Raw genomic sequence first — 21,499 nt, 5'->3', positions numbered from 1 at the left:
CGACAAATATGGATGTTACACATGCTTATGGAGTTTGCGTTGCAATATCGAGTCTCGTAGAAATTACAGGCCGCTTACACATAAGATGGGCTTGTGGGCCCTGGGCCCAAGCCCAAAACTCACAAGCCTAAACCTACGCATAATGTATAGATCCCTACGGATCCACTAAATCTTACAAAATCTATGATAAATCTAAGCAATAGATTCACAAGATTATTAAAATCTCTTCAAATCTCTCCAAAAGATTCTGATTTAATGGATAAAACATGTGACCATGTAATTTGAATACATAATGAACAATAAAAACACTCCTCCATCTATTAATACCAGACACACACCCACACTTTCTACAACAATAACCCACCTCTCAAATACCCACACGAATCCACTGCTAAATACCCTCACCCTCGACTTCTCTCTCCCTCACCTTCAATAAGCAGACACCAAACAAGCACCCCCACTCTCTCTCTTTTTCAAGATTAGCAAACACAGGAGCCATCAAGCTTCTCCGGCGTCCCGATTTCCGGCGATATACGCCCCCCCCCATTTCGAGCAACAAAACGAGCCACCACCACCACCACTGTTCGGTGGTGGTGAACGGCGGCAGCGGAACCAGAAGAGAGAGAAACGAGGAGAGAGAGAGACTCGGGAGGAGAGAGAGAGCTCGGGAGAGGAGAGAGAAACGAGAGAGAGAAAGCGCCGGAGAAGGAGCAGCACCGCCGTGAGCGGCGGTGGCAGTGGAGTGCGGCGGTGGTTGCTTCTCGGACCGGTGGTCCTTGACTCGGACCGGCGGTCCTTGTCTCGGTCCGACGAATATTCCGAGAAGATGATGATGATGTTGAATATGGTGGTGGTCGACGACGGCATGACCACCGGAGTCACCAGAACCGGCGACGGCGACAGAGGTGATGGTTATTCGGTTCAGGTTCGGTTTCATTTCGAGTTCGGGTAAACATGATTCAGTTTAGGCTCGGTTCTGACCTATTGATTTCAGTTTTGGTTCGGTTCAATATATTTGATTTCAAGTCAAATGGGTCGGCTCATTCTCAGGTTCGAGTTATGAAGTCAACAAGACAACATGGATTAGGTTCTGGTTCGGTCAGATGGCTCGGTTCGGTTGACTCGGTCAACTCACCGAGTCAACCGAGTCAACTCAGTCAACAGATGGGTTCGGGTTCGACTCAGTGCACTTCGCTTCGATTCAGTCCAACTCGGTTTCGACTCGGTATATTTTGGTCAACTCGGTCAACCTGGTCAACTCAGCGAGTCGACTCGGTCAACTCAGTTGACCCGGTCGACTCAGTCAACATTTTTGGCGTTACAACATTAGAAATTTGGTAAAGCGGCACGATTATCTCGTTATTTTTTTTATATGTTACGTGACACACGAGCTTGAACCGACTCGATAGAAATTTGTTTTACATTTCAAGCATACGAAGAAAAATTAACATATTGATATTATTGGTTGAATTTTGATCTAATAACGACAACTGGTGTTGTCGGGGGCGTCCAAAAACAGAGGAAACTCTGCCCGTTTTTCGAGAAAATCCGTAAAATAACTACGTTTTGTTATTAATCAAACTATCGGATTTAAGTAACTATTTTATAAAAAACGAATACAACTCTGAAATTTTGTACGAAAACAACTTAATACTCACGAAAACGACGAGTCGAAAATTTCTTACAACAAATAAATATAGTTATTATATTTATTTTTAGACTTCGAAAACTCGACGAATTCATTTACGAAGGTAAATATAGTTTATATACTTATTTATTTCAAATATCGTACGACACGAGTTCTTTTATAAAAATAAATATTGTTATATATTTATTTTCAAATACAACTCGACGATTCTTTTATAAAATAAATATAACTTTTCATATTTATTTTATACGCCTAAACGGCACATACGTATATTTTGACAAAGATCATCCGAAACGCGATATATAATACGAGTTGGTTATATGATATTTTCATACCAATATTCTTTTTGTACGCGTATGACTTCTCGGAGCGACTAACATTATTTCGTCAATATATGGATATTTTTGTATAAATATTTATATATTTGAAATTCTCGAAAACTAAGTACTTTCAAGGCTTAGTAAACTATTACCGACATTAAACGAGACTTAACACGTATAACTTAATCTTTTCTATTAAGTTAACAACTTATCGTTGAATCGTTCGATTAACGATTCGGTAGGGCTCGTGACACGTGGTTTAGTTACCGTTTTTGGTTAGAAACTTATTAGATATTCCGTTTTAGGAATATTGTAGAATGCACGCTAGCGAGTCTCGTCTTGGAAACGACATCACGAAGTCGTAATTAGCTAGCTTTGCACATGAATATTCAGGCGAGTTCATAACCCCCACTTTTTACTGTTTTACATTCTTTTTGTAAATGTTTTCGGGGTGGAAAGACATGCACGGTTTTCAGAAACATACAAAGTTTTGAACAAACGTAAAACTCGTATTTCTAAATCATATCACGAATGGATTTCGAGGAACTCAAATGATTTACGAAAGGTTTATACTAAACGTACCGGTTTTTACAAAACAAATGCGTATTTTCGAAATGTGAATGATTTTTCGTAACTAGGGAGTCAGTCAGGGTGGCTGGGTAGGTTCAACCAGGGTGGCTGGGGAGGTTCAGCCAGGGTGGCTGGGAAGGCTCAGTCAGGGTGGCTGGGGAGGTTCAGCCAGGGTGGCTGGGGTGGAATATATGTTACAGTAATTACGAGTACTTTATACATGGTATGGTTAGCGTAAGGAGGTTTACTACTTAGATCATGTGAGTGGGTAGGCGGAAACTTGAGGCCATTAATCCTCATGGTAGGACCGAGGGACAGGAGCGGTAGATCTATCTGGGTGTAGCGAGCCCAGCCCCAGGTCCAGCATAACGGACCTCGGGGTGACTTAGTGCCCGACGCATAAATCCGCTAGGTTTGAGTCTTCCTACTTGCACTTCACACATATCAATGGCCTTGCAAACCATTGGTGATCTCTTTTTCCTTATTTGCTACATACCAGGGATTTTATACTTACGGAAACTTCTTGTTCATACAAATTAACTACCATGTTTTATACAAATACAAGGCTTTACAAATACATGGTTTTATGAACATAACGTGTTACAAACACAACATTTCCATATAACTTGGTAAGAAAATGATTTTTAAATTCATTTTATCAATACTATTTCAAAAACCGGTTATTCAAAGATTTATTTCAAATCTTTCACAATACCAAAGATTTATTTCAAACCTTTCAGAACTCAAAAGATTTATCTCAAATCTTTTACGAACAAACTATGAACTCGCTCAACTTTATGTTGACTTTTTCGCATGTTTCTTTCTCAGGTTGCTTTCAAAGTCAAGGCACGGTTGGAATAGGATGACCATGAAGAGTCGATTACTTAGTGGCGTTCAATTTCTAGAAAGACTTAGCTTATTTGCTTCCGCTGTGCAATGAAGATACCAGTCCCGTCACGCCAATGCTCTGATAATTTCGGGGTGTGACAAATGTTCCTTTCGGACAATATGAATGGAATGTTATGCCTTTCGGTCTCAAAAATGCCCCTTCAGAATTTCAAAAGATTATGAATGATATATTCATACCTTTCTCAAACTTTATAATAGTCTATATAGATGATATTCTAGTATTTTCAAAGACATTGAAACCCATTTTAAACATTTAAAATTATTTAAAGATATTATTATAAGAAATGGGTTGGTTATCTCTAGTCCCAAAATGATGTTATTTCAAACAAATGTCAGATTTTTAGGGCATATTATAGAAAAAGGAAAAATAATTCCTATTAATAGAAGTATCGAATTTGCTAATAGGTTTCCAGACAAAATTATAGATAAAAACCAGCTTCAAAGATTCCTAGGGAGTTTAAATTATATAGCTCCTTATTATGAAAACTTGGCTAGAGACTCGTCTATATTATATGATAGATTAAAAAAGAATCCTAAACCTTGGAATGAAAATCATACCAAGGCAGTTATTAAAATAAAACAAAAGGTCTCTAATCTTCCTTGTTTGTCTATTGCAAATCCAAATTGGGAAAAGATAGTTGAAACAGATGCCTCAGACATAGGATACGGAGGCATATTGAAACAGATTTCTCCTCATAATAGACAAGAATATCTTGTAAGATTTCATTCAGGAAAATGGATAGAAAGCCAAAAGAACTACGCTACTATAGCGAAAGAGATACTAACTATTTTAAAATGCGTGTTAAAATTTCAAGATGATTTATATAATCAAAAATTTCTAATAAAAACAGATTGCCAAGCAGCTAAATTTATGTTCAATAAAGACTTCAAACATGATGTATCTAAGCAAATGTTTGCTATATGGCAATCCCAATTAGCCCCATTTGATTTTGAAATATCATATAAAAAGGGAGTGATAATAGTCTTCCTGATTTTCTTTCCAGGGAATATCTAGATGAAAATTAAAGGCCCTCTGAAAATCTCAATTCATAAATTATGGGATGACATGAATATTCAGGATTTAATTATAAGAGATCAAATGATCAGAATCAATAACATCAGACATGATTTTACTCAACATCCTCTTCATAAAGAAATGAGTATCAGGTCTTATTATAAAACAATTTATGAAGCACATGGCAGAATAAAAGCCTTGTATGATAAGGAAATTATACTTTCCTGCGGATAACTTTTCTCTTCCTTTTGTTTCTTTAGTACATTCCATACCAAATTGTTCACAAAATTATCCTAATTGTCTTTTTTCTGTTAAATTGTGTTTTTTTAATTTGGTGGTTTAGTTTTAATTCACTGCATAGAGCTAATCCTTCATGTACACAGACTCCTATAAGTCTGCCATAGGTATAATTGTCATATAAAATCTGAACATTATCTCCTCTAAGAGTTTTTCTAACTCTTTCCGCGAATAGAGGAGGAAGACCATCAATAAATTTTGATTTCCAATGAGAACTATTATTTTCTGGGAGCTCATAAACTCTGCTTAAGAAAACATCCTTATACCATCTAAATGATGTTAAAGTATTACATCTTAGACCATTTAATAATGTTCTTATTGTTTCAGAATTATCTGACCATCTTCCAGTAAAATGCTCTATAATTGTGACTATTAAAGTGTAGACAGCATCAGAGATATCTCTTTCATTTTCCTTTTTAATATGACTATAAATTTGAGCTTGATTTTCTGGTTTTATATAATTATCCCACCATCCTTTTAATTGACCTGTAAATCCTGCAGTTATCATTTTACAAACGGTACTATCAGTGTTTTGATTATTTTTTGCTATCGTTGCATACATCATCATTCGATGTGTCATCATATATATTTGTCTATCGGTGTATCCGTCTAGATTCCATTCATAAATGGATTTTCCATTATAGGAGTTAGTGATCTCATATTCTTGCTCCTCATGGAGTACATCTTGAGGGGTTGGCCTAGGATGGTAAAACATTCTTTGCCTTGGTTTATCTGCAAATTTTGTATTATATGATCCAGATTTACCTCTGTTGTCTAACCTTTTAACAACATTAATATCATCACTAAATTCTTCTTCTTCTTCTAAAGCATTTAACTCTGTTTTAGAAAGTTTTTCTCCGATAGTCTCTATTAGTTGATCTAAAGGTTTTACCTTATAATCTTCTATTTCTGGAGGTGGTTGAATAGTTGGTTGAACCTTTATTAAGTTGTCTTCTTTTGTATTACTTGTTTCTCCTTTTTCATAATTTTGATTTTCTATATATTTCTCAAGTTTGTTATTTGTTTCATGGAGGAGATCTGAAATATTTGTGAGGCACAAGTTTGTATAATTGTTCTGTTTTATTATTTGATTTATATGAAGAATAGTTGCTTGAAGAGAATCATTGCTTATTAATTTTTTTAAAAGCAGAGAAGTAAATTTCTTCATTTTCTCTTTTTAGTTCAAAATCTTGTGTAGGAGGAAATACTGATTTTACAATAGTTCCTGTGGCTAATTTGTAATTTTTTTCTATTACAGAAATATATTTATGTGAATATTTATTAATGAACCAGACAGGGAATTCTATGATTTGTTGGATATTATCAAGATCCTTATAAAATTCTTTCCCAATTCTAAATCTTTCTTCTCTATGAAAAGATTCCATAAACCAATTTTTAAAAGGTTCCCATTTCTTATTTCTATATTTTTTCGCATATCTGCTTCCTAGCAGCAGATCCTGAACTAAAATCAAAGGATTTGCTATTCATTTATAAATTAAAACTCATTTGAGAGACTGTATCATCCTCTCTTACTTGGTGGTGAACACCTGAGACTAAATTATCGTTATTAATATTTAAATTTTCTACTCTATTAACTTTCATTTGAGAAGTTGAAGCTCTCGTTGGTTCTGGAAATTCTACTTTATAATCTAAGGGTGAAATATAAGATTTTGCAGATTTAGATTTTATAAATCTTTGTGAAATTGAATCATTTGAATCATTTTCTTCAAATTCTACCTCTATATTTCCTTCAGGAGTTTCTATGAGTTTACTCAACCTATGTTTTATTTGTGGTTGTTTTTTAATTGCTTTATCTATGACCCAAGTTTCAGGAAAGGTTATTTCTTCCCACTTAACTGGTCTCCTGATGGAAATATTTGACTTTCCATAATTTGTTTCTATCAGAATTGTTTCATTATTTTGTTTGTTTATTCTTTTGCATCTAGCGTTCATAGTAGTTAACAATCTAAAATATATTCTATAACAAATACAAATTATTTCTGATCCTGGAGCATAATTATAGCCATGAGTTTTAACATATAAAGTCAAGGCGTCATCTACATTATGATCAGATAAAGATAGGTGTAGGTCTGGGTATACATCAAAATATACCGGACCATGTGCGAGACTAGTTTCTATAATTCCCATTAGGGATTGTTTCCAATTTAAATTACGAGCATCTCGTAAAACTGCTATAAAACTTTCTGGTAATCCTTGTAGAGTTAAAGGTTTAAAAGCCACCTGAACTAATCCTATATGAATAAAATTATAATCTTGTTTATATCTGACTAGATCGGAAAGATTTAATAGTTTTATTATCATTTCTTCATTACTAATTGAAACAGATTCTTCAGTTGTCTTAACAACTTGTTTTGTTTTTAGGAAGCTATCAAAACTTCCAATTTGGTATATGACTTTTGGATTGATATGAGGTGTAGTCCATTTATTTAATAAATCAAGATCTTGAGGAATATCATATTCCTCGTTAATACTGTTTTTAACAGTATTTTTCTTTTTAAATAAGTTTATCATCGTGATGATGTAAGTATTGAACCATGACACTAATAACACATTTCCCCCCTTCTATTCCATGGCTCTGATACCATTAGTAATAGTATCGAGATGGATGACGACCTTTTTACAAGATTAGCAAATCATATAGTTTAGCTTATAAGGCAAATTAAAACCGGTCATATTTTAAAACTCCTTTAAATTTGATTGTTGGAGAAACATAGACAAGGTTCCCTTAAATCACTTAACTATTGACTTGTTATCTTAACTTTATACCAAAATTACTCATAATATTAGGACCATTTGTAAAAGAGGGTAAGAGGATGTTACTTATGCCATGATTCAATACTTGATGAGCTTAGCTCATCATATTTTTTATGAACAAAATAGAATTTGAAACTATCTTACTTGAGATCGAAGAGAGATTACTTGAACAACGGAGAGTCTTCAATGCTTGAAGATTTTATTTATTTATTACAAGTACAGAAATAAGGAAAAGAGAGAGATGCCCAAAATTGGCGTGTCTCCCATATTACACAAATCCCCTATTTATACTAAAAGAAAAGATAATTTATAAGATACTCGGGTACTCATTGGGCCCCATAGACAGCTATCTTCAATCAATTTTTCTTTTCTTTTGATACACACCATACATTTTTTGAAAGTAGAATAAGATACTATGTTAGTGGGTATAGCCCACCATTAGCTCTTGTCTTCTGCTTTCATTATTGTTATAGTAATTATTCGATGCTATATAATGGCACCTATGACCCTAATCAGGTCTAAAATGCAGAGATTCCCTCATATAATGGAGGGACATTATATCTTCTTTTTCTTCTTGTCTTCTTTCTCTTTGTCAGTCTTTATTTGAGAAGACTGTTCTTGTGGGTCTTCTTGTAATTCCCCAAACTCTTCTTTCATTTTTTCCAAATATTCATTTATTTGGGTATCAAGATTTTTGTCATCAATTTCTTCAGTTTCTTGCCCTTCTCCTGCTAGACATGAGAATTGATTATAATCTTCTTGGCTGTTTGATGATATGGACATGGCTTTAGACGAATTTTCTGTTGAGAAATGTTTTTTAATTTCCCTTTTCATCTCTTCCATATAAGACTTTATAATATCTTCTTTTGAAACATCCTGTTTTTCCGTGATGAGCCTTCTAGAAATTTGCTCCCATGGACTAGGAAGCTGCCTTTGTTGCTTCTTTGCGATCTGCAGCTTATATTGTTCGATCTTGGTATTAATCAAATTTACAGTTTCTTGAGCTTCTATAAGCTTGGTGGATTCCTTTGTTTGAATCATCTTGTTCCAGAACTTTGTATAACAAGTTCTTTTGAGACATGGAAAATTATCGCTTATGGTATAACCTGTGGTTGGCTTCCACTTCCAGATCCATGGAATAGAGAATTCTATAAAAAAAGTACATCGTTTATATACAGAATGGGTTCGTGTATCTCCAGATCTTATAGAAGCAAATTATAACAACACTTGGTTTGAAGCTATACCTTTAAACCAAGTGTTGTTATAATTTGCTTCTATAAGATCTGGAGATACACGAACCCATTCTGTATATAAACTTTTGAATGGTTCAGGCAAAATTTGAACTGTTGGTCCATATAATAGGAACCATTTTTGAAACCAGCAAGGTATTCCTTGTTTGAACACATTATCACTAACTTTTATAAACCATGAATGTTTCTTCTTTGAGTTTTCGTAAAACAGACATTTTTCAAAACTCTGGATATAATCCCAGTAATTATACTTATAAGTTTGTCTATTATCTGTTTCTGGATATATAAATTCCCTCTCTTTTAGAGTACTTAGCCCCCATTTTTGTGGAGGTATGATACACTTTATAAAGATTTTGCTGAAATTATACATATGTTTTTCCCTATCACTAGGATAAAAATGTCTAATTTCAGCTGTTTCTGTTAATTGGAGAATATTTTCAAAATACTGACGAGTTTTATAAGATCACTACAAAAAAAATGTCATACAGTGACATACAAAAAGTGCCACAAAACAACATAAAATTGCCACTAAAGACACCTGTAGGAATGGGCGGCACACAAAAAAAGTGTCACTAGAAGCGCTGACGCTAAATCACATCAAATTAAATGTTATTATTTATCATATTAATTTTTATTGATTACAATTATTATTTATTTACATTAAAAAATAAAAATAAATTTGTAAAATGTAAAAATCATAATAATATAATCAATTCAATTAAAAAGTTCAATCAATCATCTTCCAAAGATTCCAAATTTTTGCAAAGAAATAACTAATAAGTGTCAACCTAAGTCTAAATATCGAACATACAAAACAAATATTTAAAAAAATGTTTGAACAAAAACTGAAAACTCCATTGCGTTCATGAATCTCTTTCACAATCTTCATGCGAGTAAAATATTCATTGTGTTAACTCTTTCTTAGCAATCGTATTTCCCACTTCATAGTTGTTCCCTGCACTTGCTCCTTATTGTAGCCGCTTAAGCCAATTCACTATATTCAACCTAAAATTTCACAATTCATGTTCAGTTAATAACCATATCCATTAAAGATGTAAGAGCAATTAATAAAAGACAAATTTACTTCTTTTGACATCACTTTAAGCTCTCTTTAGCCAAAGAGTGGGTAGTTCTTTCAATACATCTAGTTATCTAAATTGCCATCACCTAACGAAAGAGGGTTCATGATGAGAATCTTTCCCATTAGTCTATAATGGGTCAAACTGAGTTTTCTATCTTAAACAGGTCAATTAGTAAACTAAAACAATGCTAAAAATGTGGTGAATAGATCAATAGGGTTAAAAGATGCTCAAAGTATATTCTTTAACCATGCAATCTCTTTTTTTACTGATGTAGTTTTTTAATCAAATATAGCCCACTAACTAGAAGTTACGTCCCTAGAAGGAGTAATAGAACATACACATACCTGGAAGCAGGGTAAGCTCTTAATATCTTCTTCGGTAACAAAAAGCCACCTAAAAAAATAATGCATAAGTGGATTAAAGTTAATACAAAAAACCGATCAAAAGATATCTTTTACATATGAGATATTATTTTCAGCTTAATTAGTATTGAGATGTGTTAAAAAGAGTTGTTTTACATTTACAGCTAGTGCAAAAGAGCATGAATGCACAAGTCATTAATAGTTGACATAAAAGAAAAAAAGTCAAAGTTACCTTAAGATAAGTTATGTGGCATGGAAATATCTAGTTGATGAATTAGCATGAAAATAAGTCAAAATCATAAATATGAAAACAAAAACATTTATATCCTAAAACATACCTGTAAATTAGTAACTTTCTCATCAGCCTCCCTCGTTGATTTATAGTCCCCTAGTTCACAAATGAACTTATTAACACCAAAGAGGATTGAGAATACACACTGCACAAGACAATATAAATCTACACTGAGTTAAAAGCATGTGTACTACATGGGTTGAATAATAAAAAATGTACAAGAAATTAAATAAAATGTATAACATAAAGTGAATAACTAACAGCTATATGTCTGTTTTGTTTATCGGTCCAATGCATAAGTTGCACTCTTATTCGTGCAACGGCTTCATACCAGAGAGTAAGTGCGGGGTCCACACCAGGAGGTGGCCAGTTACCTTTACTATCATCTGCGAGTGGTGCTAAAATGTTTGACAGCATATTGCATAGGGCGTGATGAAGTTCACTCTTCCGTTTATGAGGGCGCGATTAAGCGGGTTGGCTTTTGCCACAAGAAGCTGACGCGTTTAGACCACCCTCGGTTTTCACCTGCCGAAAAGTAATTTAAGTATATTACTATATACTTCTTTCAAATGTGAATTCATTTTTATTTAAAAAAAAACTGTATTTAGAATATAGCATATAACCCAAGTTTTAGATAGCGCATTCCGTTGATGATACTGAGTGTTTCACTTCGAGCAGCACTAGTATCAATCCGAGGAGTACTGAGTTTGTTGAAAAAACGCTCAGTTACAGAGGTAAACCTGTTGAGGGATATAGATAATGTAAATGTGGTACTCTTTGATATGAAATCCTCTAAATATGCTAACATAAATTTATGTACATCTTTACCTGACACATGATAAAGCACCAAGGAGTTGTGCAACTAGATCTAGAAGGAGACCGCGCAAATCAACCAATGAAGGATATTCAACCTGACTAACAACCCTGCAATGAGAAACTTTTCAGTTATTTAGGCCACAAGATAAATCTTGTTTTCTGCACGATGCATTGATGTAATTAGATATTGGGAAAAGATGAAGGTTACTGATTTTACAATAGTTCCTGTGGCTAATTTGTAATTTTTTTCTATTACAGAAATATATTTATGTGAATATTTATTAATGAACCAGACAGGGAATTCTATGATTTGTTGGATATTATCAAGATCCTTATAAAATTCTTTCCCAATTCTAAATCTTTCTTCTCTATGAAAAGATTCCATAAACCAATTTTTAAAAGGTTCCCATTTCTTATTTCTATATTTTTCGCATATCTGCTTCCTAGCAGCAGATCCTGAACTAAAATCAAAGGATTTGCTATTCATTTATAAATTAAAACTCATTTGAGAGACTGTATCATCCTCTCTTACTTGGTGGTAAACACCTGAGACTAAATTATCGTTATTAATATTTAAATTTTCTACTCTATTAACTTTCATTTGAGAAGTTGAAGCTCTCGATGGTTCTGGAAATTCTACTTTATAATCTAAGGGTGAAATATAAGATTTTGCAGATTTAGATTTTATAAATCTTTGTGAAATTGAATCATTTGAATCATTTTCTTCAAATTCTACCTCTATATTTCCTTCAGGAGTTTCTATGAGTTTACTCAACCAATGTTTTATTTGTGGTTGTTTTTTAATTGCTTTATCTATGACCCAAGTTTCCGGAAAGGTTATTTCTTCCCACTTAACTGGTCTCCTGATGGAAATATTTGACTTTCCATAATTTGTTTCTATCAGAATTGTTTCATTATTTTGTTTGTTTATTCTTTTGCATCTAGCATTCATAGTAGTTAACAATCTAAAATATATTCTATAACAAATACAAATTATTTCTGATCCTGGAGCATAATTATAGCCATGAGTTTTAACATATAAAGTCAAGGCGTCATTTACATTATGATCAGATAAAGATAGGTGTAGGTCTGGGTATACATCAAAATATACCGGACTATGTGCTAGACTAGTTTCTATAATTCCCATTAGGGATTGTTTCCAATTTAAATTACGAGCATCTCGTAAAACTGCTATAAAACTTTCTGGTAATCCTTGTAGAGTTAAAGGTTTAAAAGCCACCTGAACTAATCCTATATGAATAAAATTATAATCTTGTTTATATCTGACTAGATCGGAAAGATTTAATAGTTTTATTATCATTTCCTCATTACTAATTGAAACGGATTCTTCAGTTGTCTTAACAACTTGTTTTGTTTTTAGGAAGCTATCAAAACTTCCAATTTGGTATATGACTTTTGGATTGATATGAGGTATAGTCCATTTATTTAATAAATCAAGATCTTGAGGAATATCATATTCCTCGTTAATACTGTTTTTAACAGTATTTTTCTTTTTAAATAAGTTTATCATCGTGATGATGTAAGTATTGAACCATGACACTAATAACACATTTCCCCCCTTTTATTCCATGGCTCTGATACCATTAGTAATAGTATCGAGATGGATGACGACCTTTTTACAAGATTAGCAAATCATATAGTTTAGCTTATAAGGCAAATTAAAACCGGTCATATTTTAAAACTCCTTTAAATTTGATTGTTGGAGAAACATAGACAAGGTTCCCTTAAATCACTTAACTATTGACTTGTTATCTTAACTTTATACCAAAATTACTCATAATATTAGGACCATTTGTAAAAGAGGGTAAGAGGATGTTACTTATGCCATGATTCAATACTTGATGAGCTTAGCTCATCATATTTTTTATGAACAAAATAGAATTTGAAACTATCTTACTTGAGATCGAAGAGAGATTACTTGAACAACGGAGAGTCTTCAATGCTTGAAGATTTTATTTATTTATTACAAGTACAGAAATAAGGAAAAGAGAGCGATGCCCAAAATTGGCGTGTCTCCCATATTACACAAATCCCATATTTATACTAAAAGAAGAGATAATTTATAAGATACTCGGGTACTCATTGGGCCCCATAGACAGCTATCTTCAATCAATTTTTTTTTCTTTTGATACACACCATACATTTTTTGAAAGTAGAATAAGATACTATGTTAGTGGGTATAGCCCACCATTAGCTCTTGTCTTCTGCTTTCATTATTGTTATAGTAATTATTCGATGCTATATAATGGCACCTATGACCCTAATCAGGTCTAAAATGCAGAGATTCCCTCATATAATGGAGGGACATTATATCTTCTTTTTCTTCTTGTCTTCTTTCTCTTTGTCAGTCTTTATTTGAGAGGGAAATTGGCCTGTAGTAATCCCACCTAGACCTTATTGGCCATTAATAATCCCACCTCAGAATATTCCCCCCACCAGTCCCACCTTTCACCTATTTTTCCTACAATGGTCCCCCGTTAAAAAAACTTAACGGAGTTAAGCTTTTTTCCAAATTACAAACATATTTTTAGGGCTTTTGATTAGAACGACGATACGAGTCCATTGATGTAAAACTTGCCTCGAAACGGTGCTCCAAACGATGAAAACGACGCTTTAATTCGGGTGTTTAAATTTCCAATTAACCAAAATCAAGTCACTTGGAGCACCATTTCGAAGTAAGTTTTATATCAATGGACTCGTATCATCGTTCTGTTCAAAAGCCCTAAAAAATCTGTTTGCAATTTGGAAAAAAGCTTAACTCCATTAAGTTTTTTTAACGGGGGACCATTGTAGGAAAAGTAGGTAAAAAGGTGGGACTAGTGGGGGGAATATTCTGAGATGGGATTATTAATGGCCAATAAGGTCTAGGTGGGATTATTACAGGCCAATTCCCCTATTTGAGAAGACTGTTCTTGTGGGTCTTCTTGTAATTCCCCAAACTCTTCTTTCATTTTTTCCAAATATTCATTTATTTGGGTATCAAGATTTTTGTCATCAATTTCTTCAATTTCTTGCCCTTCTCCTGCTAGACATGAGAATTGATTATAATCTTCTTGGCTGTTTGATGATATGGACATGGCTTTAGACGAATTTTCTGTTGAGAAATGCTTTTTAATTTCCCTTTTCATCTCTTCCATATAAGACTTTATAATTTCTTCTTTTGAAACATCCTGTTTTTCCGTGATGAGCCTTCTAGAAATTTGCTCCCATGGACTAGGAAGCTGCCTTTGTTGCTTCTTTGCGATCTGCAGCTTATATTGTTCGATCTTGGTATTAATCAAATTTACAGTTTCTTGAGCTTCTATAAGCTTGGTGGATTCCTTTGTTTGAATCATCTTGTTCCAGAACATTGTATAACAAGTTCTTTTGAGACATGGAAAATTATCGCTTAGGGTATAACCTGTGGTTGGCTTCCACTTCCAGATCCATGGAATAGAGAATTCTATAAAAAAGTACATCGAAGCTATACCTTCAAACCAAGTGTTGTTATAATTTGCTTCTATAAGATCTAGAGATACACAAACCCATTCTGTATATAAACTTTTGAATGGTTCAGGCAAAATTTGAACTGTTGGTCCATATAATAGGAACCATTTTTGAAACCAGCAAGGTATTCCTTGTTTGAACACATTATCACTAACTTTTATAAACCATGAATGTTTCATCTTTGAGTTTTCGTAAAACATACATTTTTCAAAACTCTGGATATAATCCCAGTAATTATACTTATAAGTTTGTCTATTATTTGTTTCTGGATATATAAATTCCCTCTCTTTTAGAGTAATTAGCCCCCATTTTTGTGGAGGTATGATACCCTTTATAAAGATTTTGCTGAAATTATACATATGTTTTTCACTATCACTAGGATAAAAATGTCTAATTTCAGCTGTTTCTGTTAATTGGAGAATATTTTCAAAATACTGACGAGTTTTATAAGATCACTACAAAAAAAATGTCATACAGTGACATACAAAAAGTGCCACAAAACAACATAAAATTGCCACTAAAGACACCTGTAGGAATGGGTGGCACACAAAAAAAGTGCCACTAGAAGTGCTGACGCTAAAGCCTTTTAGTGGCACTTTTTAGATCTGCCGCACAAAGTATATAGGCTTTTAGTGGCATTGTTTTATCTGCCACTACAAACTTTTAGGCTTTTAGTGGCACATATTTTTTGCCACAAAAATCACATCAAATTAAATGTTATTATTTATCATATTAATTTTTATTGATTACAATTATTATTTATTTACATTAAAAAATAAAAATAAATTTGTAAAATGTAAAAATCATAATAATATAATCAATTCAATTAAAAAGTTCAATCAATCATCTTCCAAAGATTCCAAATTTTTGCAAAGAAATAACTAATAAGTGTCAACCTAAGTCTAAATATCGAACATACAAAACAAATATTTAAAAAAATGTTTGAACAAAAACTGAAAACTCCATTGCGTTCATGAATCTCTTTCACAATCTTCATGCGAGTAAAATATTCATTGTGTTAACTCTTTCTTAGCAATCGTATTTCCCACTTCATAGTTGTTCCCTGCACTTGCTCCTTATTGTAGCCGCTTAAGCCAATTCACTATATTCAACCTAAAATTTCACAATTCATGTTCAGTTAATAACCATATCCATTAAAGATGTAAGAGCAATTAATAAAAGACAAATTTACTTCTTTTGACATCACTTTAAGCTCTCTTTAGCCAAAGATTGGGTAGTTCTTTCAATACATCTAGTTATCTAAATTGCCATCACCAAACGAAAGAGGGTTCATGATGAGAATCTTTCCCATTAGTCTATAATGGGTCAAACTGAGTTTTCTATCTTAAACAGGTCAATTGGTAAACTAAAACAATGCTAAAAATGTGGTGAATAGATCAATAGGGTTAAAAGATGCTCAAAGTATATTCTTTAATCATGCAATCTCTTTTTTTTACTGATGTAGTTTTTTAATCAAATATAGCCCACTAACTAGAAGTTACGTCCCTAGAAGGAGTAATAGAACATACACATACCTGGAAGCAGGGTAAGCTCTTAATATCTTCTTCGGTAACAAAAAGCCACCTAAAAAAATAATGCATAAGTGGATTAAAGTTAATACAAAAAACCGATCAAAAGATATCTTTTACATATGAGATATTATTTTCAGCTTAATTAGTATTGAGATGTGTTAAAAAGAGTTGTTTTACATTTAGAGCTAGTGCAAAAGAGCATGAATGCACAAGTCATTAATAGTTGACATAAAAGAAAAAAAGTCAAAGTTACCTTAAGATAAGTTATGTGGCATGGAAATATCTAGTTGATGAATTAGCATGAAAATAAGTCAAAATCATAAATATGAAAACAAAAACATTTATATCCTAAAACATACCTGTAAACTAGTAACTTTCTCATCAGCCTCCCTCGTTGATTTATAGTCCCCTAGTTCACCAATGAACTTATTAACACCAAAGAGGATTGAGAATACACACTGCATAAGACAATATAAATCTACACTGAGTTAAAAGCATGTGTACTACATGGGTTGAATAATAAAAAATGTACAAGAAATTAAATAAAATGTATAACATAAAGTGAATAACTTACAGCTATATGTCTGTTTTGTTTATCGGTCCAATGCATAAGTTGCACTCTTATTCGTGCAACGGCTTCATACCAGAGAGTAAGTGCGGGGTCCACACCAGGAGGTGGCCAGTTACCTTTACTATCATCTGCGAGTGGTGCTAAAATGTTTGACAGCATATTGCATAGGGCGTGATGAAGTTCACTCTTCCGTTTATGAGGGCGCGATTAAGCGGGTTGGCTTTTGCCACAAGAAGCTGACGCGTTTAGACCACCCTCGGTTTTCACCTGCCGAAAAGTAATTTAAGTATATTACTATATACTTCTTTCAAATGTGAATTCATTTTTATTTAAAAAAATTGTATTTAGAATATAGCATATAACCCAAGTTTTAGATAGCGCATTCCGTTGATGATACTGAGTGTTTCACTTCGAGCAACACTAGTATCAATCCGAGGAGTACTGAGTTTGTTGAAAAAACGCTCAGTTACAGAGGTAAACCTGTTGAGGGATATAGATAATGTAAATGTGGTACTCTTTGATATGAAATCCTCTAAATATGCTAACATAAATTTATGTACATCTTTACCTGACACATGATAGAGCACCAAGGAGTTGTGCAACTAGATCTAGAAGGAGACCGCGCAAATCAACCAATGAAGGATATTCAACCTGACTAACAACCCTGCAATGAGAAACTTTTCAGTTATTTATGCCACAAGATAAATCTTGTTTTCAGCACGATGCATTGATGCAATTAGATATTGGGAAAAGATGAAGGTTATTGAGCCAATATGGTGTTACCTGTCAGCATTTATCAGCCAATCGAACAAAAAGTTTTCAAGTCCGATCCAGAGTTTTTCTGAAGTGACAGTGGAAGCACATTCTATCTCAGGATACCGTCCGTAACTTTAATTACAGAGGTAAATGTAAGTTAATATAGAGACGCTTAACCTGTAAGTCCTTCTTGTGGACAACACTCCACAAAGCGAATACACGCTGAGCAAAAAATGCACTCCACTGCAAGCTGCTCCGTTCAAGGGATAAACGTTATTTAGTTAATAAAATGGTATCAATAACAAAAACGTTATTATTACCTATGAATAATGTATTCTTAACAAGGTAAATAACCATGATGGTCTTTAGGGTCAAGGCATACAAACCTTTCTTTGGAATGTAGATGCATCATTTGCACCTTTTGGGGATTCACTGCAAAGAAAGAAGATATATAACATGTCAAACTCCAAACAGATGAACTAATGAAGCATATTATCATAACGTATTTGAGCTATCTGTAGCAAATCAGGTGACATAACATGGTATAAATGGAACAACATTTGTGAAAGACACACATATGCACATTAAAAATAGAGTTTGGGGACCTACGTTTCTCTCCATCAAAGAAGTGCTTCAAGAAGAGGTACAGGCGTGTGTCGTACCACCATAGCTAAGGAATCCAATACTTGCTCATAGGCAAGGTCTGATGGCCTAAGGTATTGTCCATCCTGTCATTTCCCACATTTGATAAATAAAAAGTTTGTGATGAGAAAATCATACATATGAACCAATTTGATACTATGGAAGCATACATGGAACAAAATAAAACGCATTTCTTTATAAAGCGTGTAAAAGGAACAGCATTCAATTCGAGTATAAATGAACCATAAACTACAACAAAACCAATCTGAAATTAAGCGCAAACAGTATTTCACTTGCTCCTTAGAGCCCTTTTATGCAATTGTAAATACAAATTATGGTAAAGTTACATCATGACACGCTATAAGACGCACACTTCAACAGACAAATTTTTGTACACTAAAGCAAATATATTGTAGTTTTACTAAACAACAACCGAGTCAAACGTAAAATCACTTGAATAACCGTACTACCAACTTTAAATAAAAGGCCCCTTGCATTTGGTACATCTACCCAAAACTAAAAGCCTCCTCCATAACATCAACTATCTTGAGGCTCCCTTTAAATCTGTATGTTAAAACAACTAAAGCACGAAAACCAAACCAAACCAAAATCTAATTCGAAAGGATATTGACAATCTCCCAGCCAAAAATTCATCTCAAATTTAGGTCCTCAAATAAGGACACATCTAATAATAAAAATCATGAACATCAAGAACTCCGGTAACAGAAGATAACTGGGTTGATTTTGGAAAACCAACGTGATGACTGCAATTTGGGGCTTTTTCTTAATAGTGTAGTCTGCTTCTCCGAACAAGTTCTCTTAGCCCTAATGTCGCCCCTCAATTTTCGATCGAAAAAAGCAATAACCATCTCTTGTATGTCAATTGATTTTGCTGGGAATTGCAATCAAGACTAAAATTGAATGGACAATGTGAGATTTGTAACTCTGAGCATAACCAAATGAGGTAACGGAAGGAAGATGAAGAAGAAGGTGGTCGGCTGGTAGCCGTGCCTGGTCTCCCATCGCTCGTTCTCTAACCCCCACTGACAATAATTAATTATTTTTTATTCTGAAAATTAACACAATAAGTAAACTGACCCCAAAAAAACCATGAATCAAAAAGTTTAGAAATTGCATGTAATTTTACCTTAGACCCAAATCGTATATAGACGGAAAAGATAGATGATTGTACCGTATAAGAAGATTCAATGATGGAAGCCATGGACAAAATAGAGATGAATTTCAATTGTCTTCTAACCTACAGAGGAAGTGAAACTTTAAGAATTAGGGCACTTATTTATTAAATAAGTAGAAGGTCAGATAGGGTTTAGAATCAACATGATAGAAGATCTGGAAATCGATTCAAATTGAGAGAGAGTCAACATGAGAAGCAAAACAATTGGATTTAGGGGTGGGGGATTTGAAAGGAGAGAAGGACATGTTAGGGTTTAGAATCAAGAGATGGTGGGAAAAAATTTTAGGGGTGAAACTAATTAGCGCGTAGGAGGGAAACTAGAAATTTTAAAGGGTTTAAAGGAGAGAATTTTTCAGTGGCATATATAAAATGCCATTAAAATCTAAAATATTGGTTTAATAGTTAAATGTCACTAAAAGTGATTTAAAGTGCCATTAAAAGTGTAAATTAGTGGTACAAAAGTTAAATGTTACTAAAAGTGTGTGCCACTAAATGGCATTTTTTTTGTAGTGGATGCAGGGTCTAAATATTTTTGCATGAGGACCCAAGGGTCATCAAGAAGTTTTATGTCTTCTTGGTTTAGAATTATTAGTTTCTTTTGCCTCTTAGTTATGAACCAAGAGTCATCTTCATCATTGTCCTGTACTGTTGTAGCATAGGTAGGAGTTTTTGTGATCTCTTTCTCCTTTTGGGCCTTTATAAGGTCCATGATCTTTTCATATAAGGGATCATTTTGATTAATTTGGATATCTCATGTGTCTGAGCTGCTTATGACCTCATTTGAACTAGAGGCGATATTTGAAGCTATGAGTCTTCTGTTTCCCATTTGGGCTAAAACTATATCCTGCCTGTTATTACTAGCAGAATTGTGACCTCTCCCCCTATAAGAAGGAGTCTGGCTTCTTCCATAAGAGGAGGATTTTCCTCTTCCCCTTGGAATCATAGCTGAAAAATAAAATCAGAAAAGTTATCCGCAGGAAAGTATAATTTCTTTATCATACAAGGCTTTTATTCTGCCCTGTGCTTCATAAATTGTTTTATAATAAGACCTGATACTCATTTCTTTATGAAGAGGATGTTGAGTAAAATCATGTCTGATGTTATTGATTCTGATCATTTGATCTCTTATAATTAAATCCTGAATATTCATGTCATCCCATAATTTATGAATTGAGATTTTCAGAGGGCCTTTAATTTTCATCTAGATATTCCCTGGAAAGAAAATCAGGAAGACTATTATCACTCCCTTTTTTATATGATATTTCAAAATCAAATGGGGCTAATTGGGATTGCCATCTAGCAAACATTTGCTTAGATACATCATGTTTGAAGTCTTTATTGAACATAAATTTAGCTGCTTGGCAATCTGTTTTTATTAGAAATTTTTGATTATATAAATCATCTTGAAATTTTAACACGCATTTTAAAATAGCTAGTATCTCTTTCGCTATAGTAGCGTAGTTCTTTTGGCTTTCTATCCATTTTCCTGAATGAAATCTTACAAGATATTCTTGTCTATTATGAGGAGAAATCTGTTTCAATATGCCTCCGTATCCTATGTCTGAGGCATCTGTTTCAACTATCTTTTCCCAATTTGGATTTGCAATAGACAAACAAGGAAGATTAGAGACCTTTTGTTTTATTTTAATAACTGCCTTGGTATGATTTTCATTCCAAGGTTTAGGATTCTTTTTTAATCTATCATATAATATATATAATATAGACGAGTCTCTAGCCAAGTTTTCATAATAAGGAGCTATATAATTTAAACTCCCTAGGAATCTTTGAAGCTGGTTTTTATCTATAATTTTGTCTGGAAACCTATTAGCAAATTCGATACTTCTATTAATAGGAATTATCTTTCCTTTTTCTATAATATGCCCTAAAAATCTGACATTTGTTTGAAATAACATCATTTTGGGACTAGAGATAACCAACCCATTTCTTATAATAATATCTT

At 33.4% G+C, this 21,499-nt stretch overlaps 1 protein-coding gene and 2 long non-coding RNA genes across 5 annotated transcripts; 1 reads left to right on the top strand and 2 right to left on the bottom strand.

Annotated features, from left to right (window-relative positions):
- The first annotated feature begins 237 nt into the window (after window positions 1-237).
- LOC118489290 lies at window positions 238-3,563 on the top strand. Of its 3 annotated transcripts, XM_035987087.1 has the most exons (3): window positions 307-925; window positions 1,051-1,337; window positions 3,367-3,563. In XM_035987087.1, exons 1-3 carry the CDS (start codon window positions 827-829, stop codon window positions 3,476-3,478), a joined length of 498 nt encoding a protein of 165 aa, XP_035842980.1. In that variant the 5' UTR covers window positions 307-826; the 3' UTR covers window positions 3,479-3,563. The 3 variants fall into 3 exon arrangements, 1 of the variants encoding a protein (XP_035842980.1); XR_004887029.1 differs by lacking the exon at window positions 3,367-3,563 and adding an exon at window positions 2,285-2,327 and having other exon boundaries at window positions 238-1,337; XR_004887030.1 differs by lacking the exon at window positions 3,367-3,563 and having other exon boundaries at window positions 313-948; window positions 1,051-1,399.
- A 5,913-nt stretch (window positions 3,564-9,476) lies between these two features.
- LOC110925913 lies at window positions 9,477-13,348 on the bottom strand. Its single transcript, XR_002584857.2, has 7 exons — window positions 13,255-13,348; window positions 11,349-11,444; window positions 11,144-11,260; window positions 10,782-11,045; window positions 10,567-10,665; window positions 10,211-10,259; window positions 9,477-9,789 (listed from the first exon to the last, which is right to left on the bottom strand). It is a non-coding gene; the product is annotated as an uncharacterized LOC110925913 (long non-coding RNA).
- Window positions 13,349-17,512: 4,164 nt separating this feature from the next.
- On the bottom strand, window positions 17,513-18,136 carry LOC110925668. Its single transcript, XR_002584651.2, has 4 exons — window positions 18,089-18,136; window positions 17,880-17,952; window positions 17,730-17,787; window positions 17,513-17,610 (listed from the first exon to the last, which is right to left on the bottom strand). It is a non-coding gene; the product is annotated as an uncharacterized LOC110925668 (long non-coding RNA).
- Window positions 18,137-21,499: the final 3,363 nt, after the last annotated feature.

Source organism: Helianthus annuus, chromosome 17, assembly GCF_002127325.2.
Source record: "Helianthus annuus cultivar XRQ/B chromosome 17, HanXRQr2.0-SUNRISE, whole genome shotgun sequence".
Taxonomy (NCBI): domain Eukaryota; kingdom Viridiplantae; phylum Streptophyta; class Magnoliopsida; order Asterales; family Asteraceae; genus Helianthus; species Helianthus annuus.
Note: the sequence above shows the minus strand (reverse complement) of the source record. Positions and strands in the feature narration are given on the sequence as shown.

Coding starts and splice junctions, on each gene's coding strand:
- LOC118489290 (XM_035987087.1), top strand. CDS start 827: ATGATGATGATGTTGAATATGGTGGTGGTCGACGACGGCATGACCACC. Junction 926..1,050: donor GTGATGGTTATTCGGTTCAG/GTTCGGTTTCAT, acceptor GCTCATTCTCAG/GTTCGAGTTATGAAGTCAAC. Junction 1,338..3,366: donor GTTACAACATTAGAAATTTG/GTAAAGCGGCAC, acceptor TTTCTTTCTCAG/GTTGCTTTCAAAGTCAAGGC.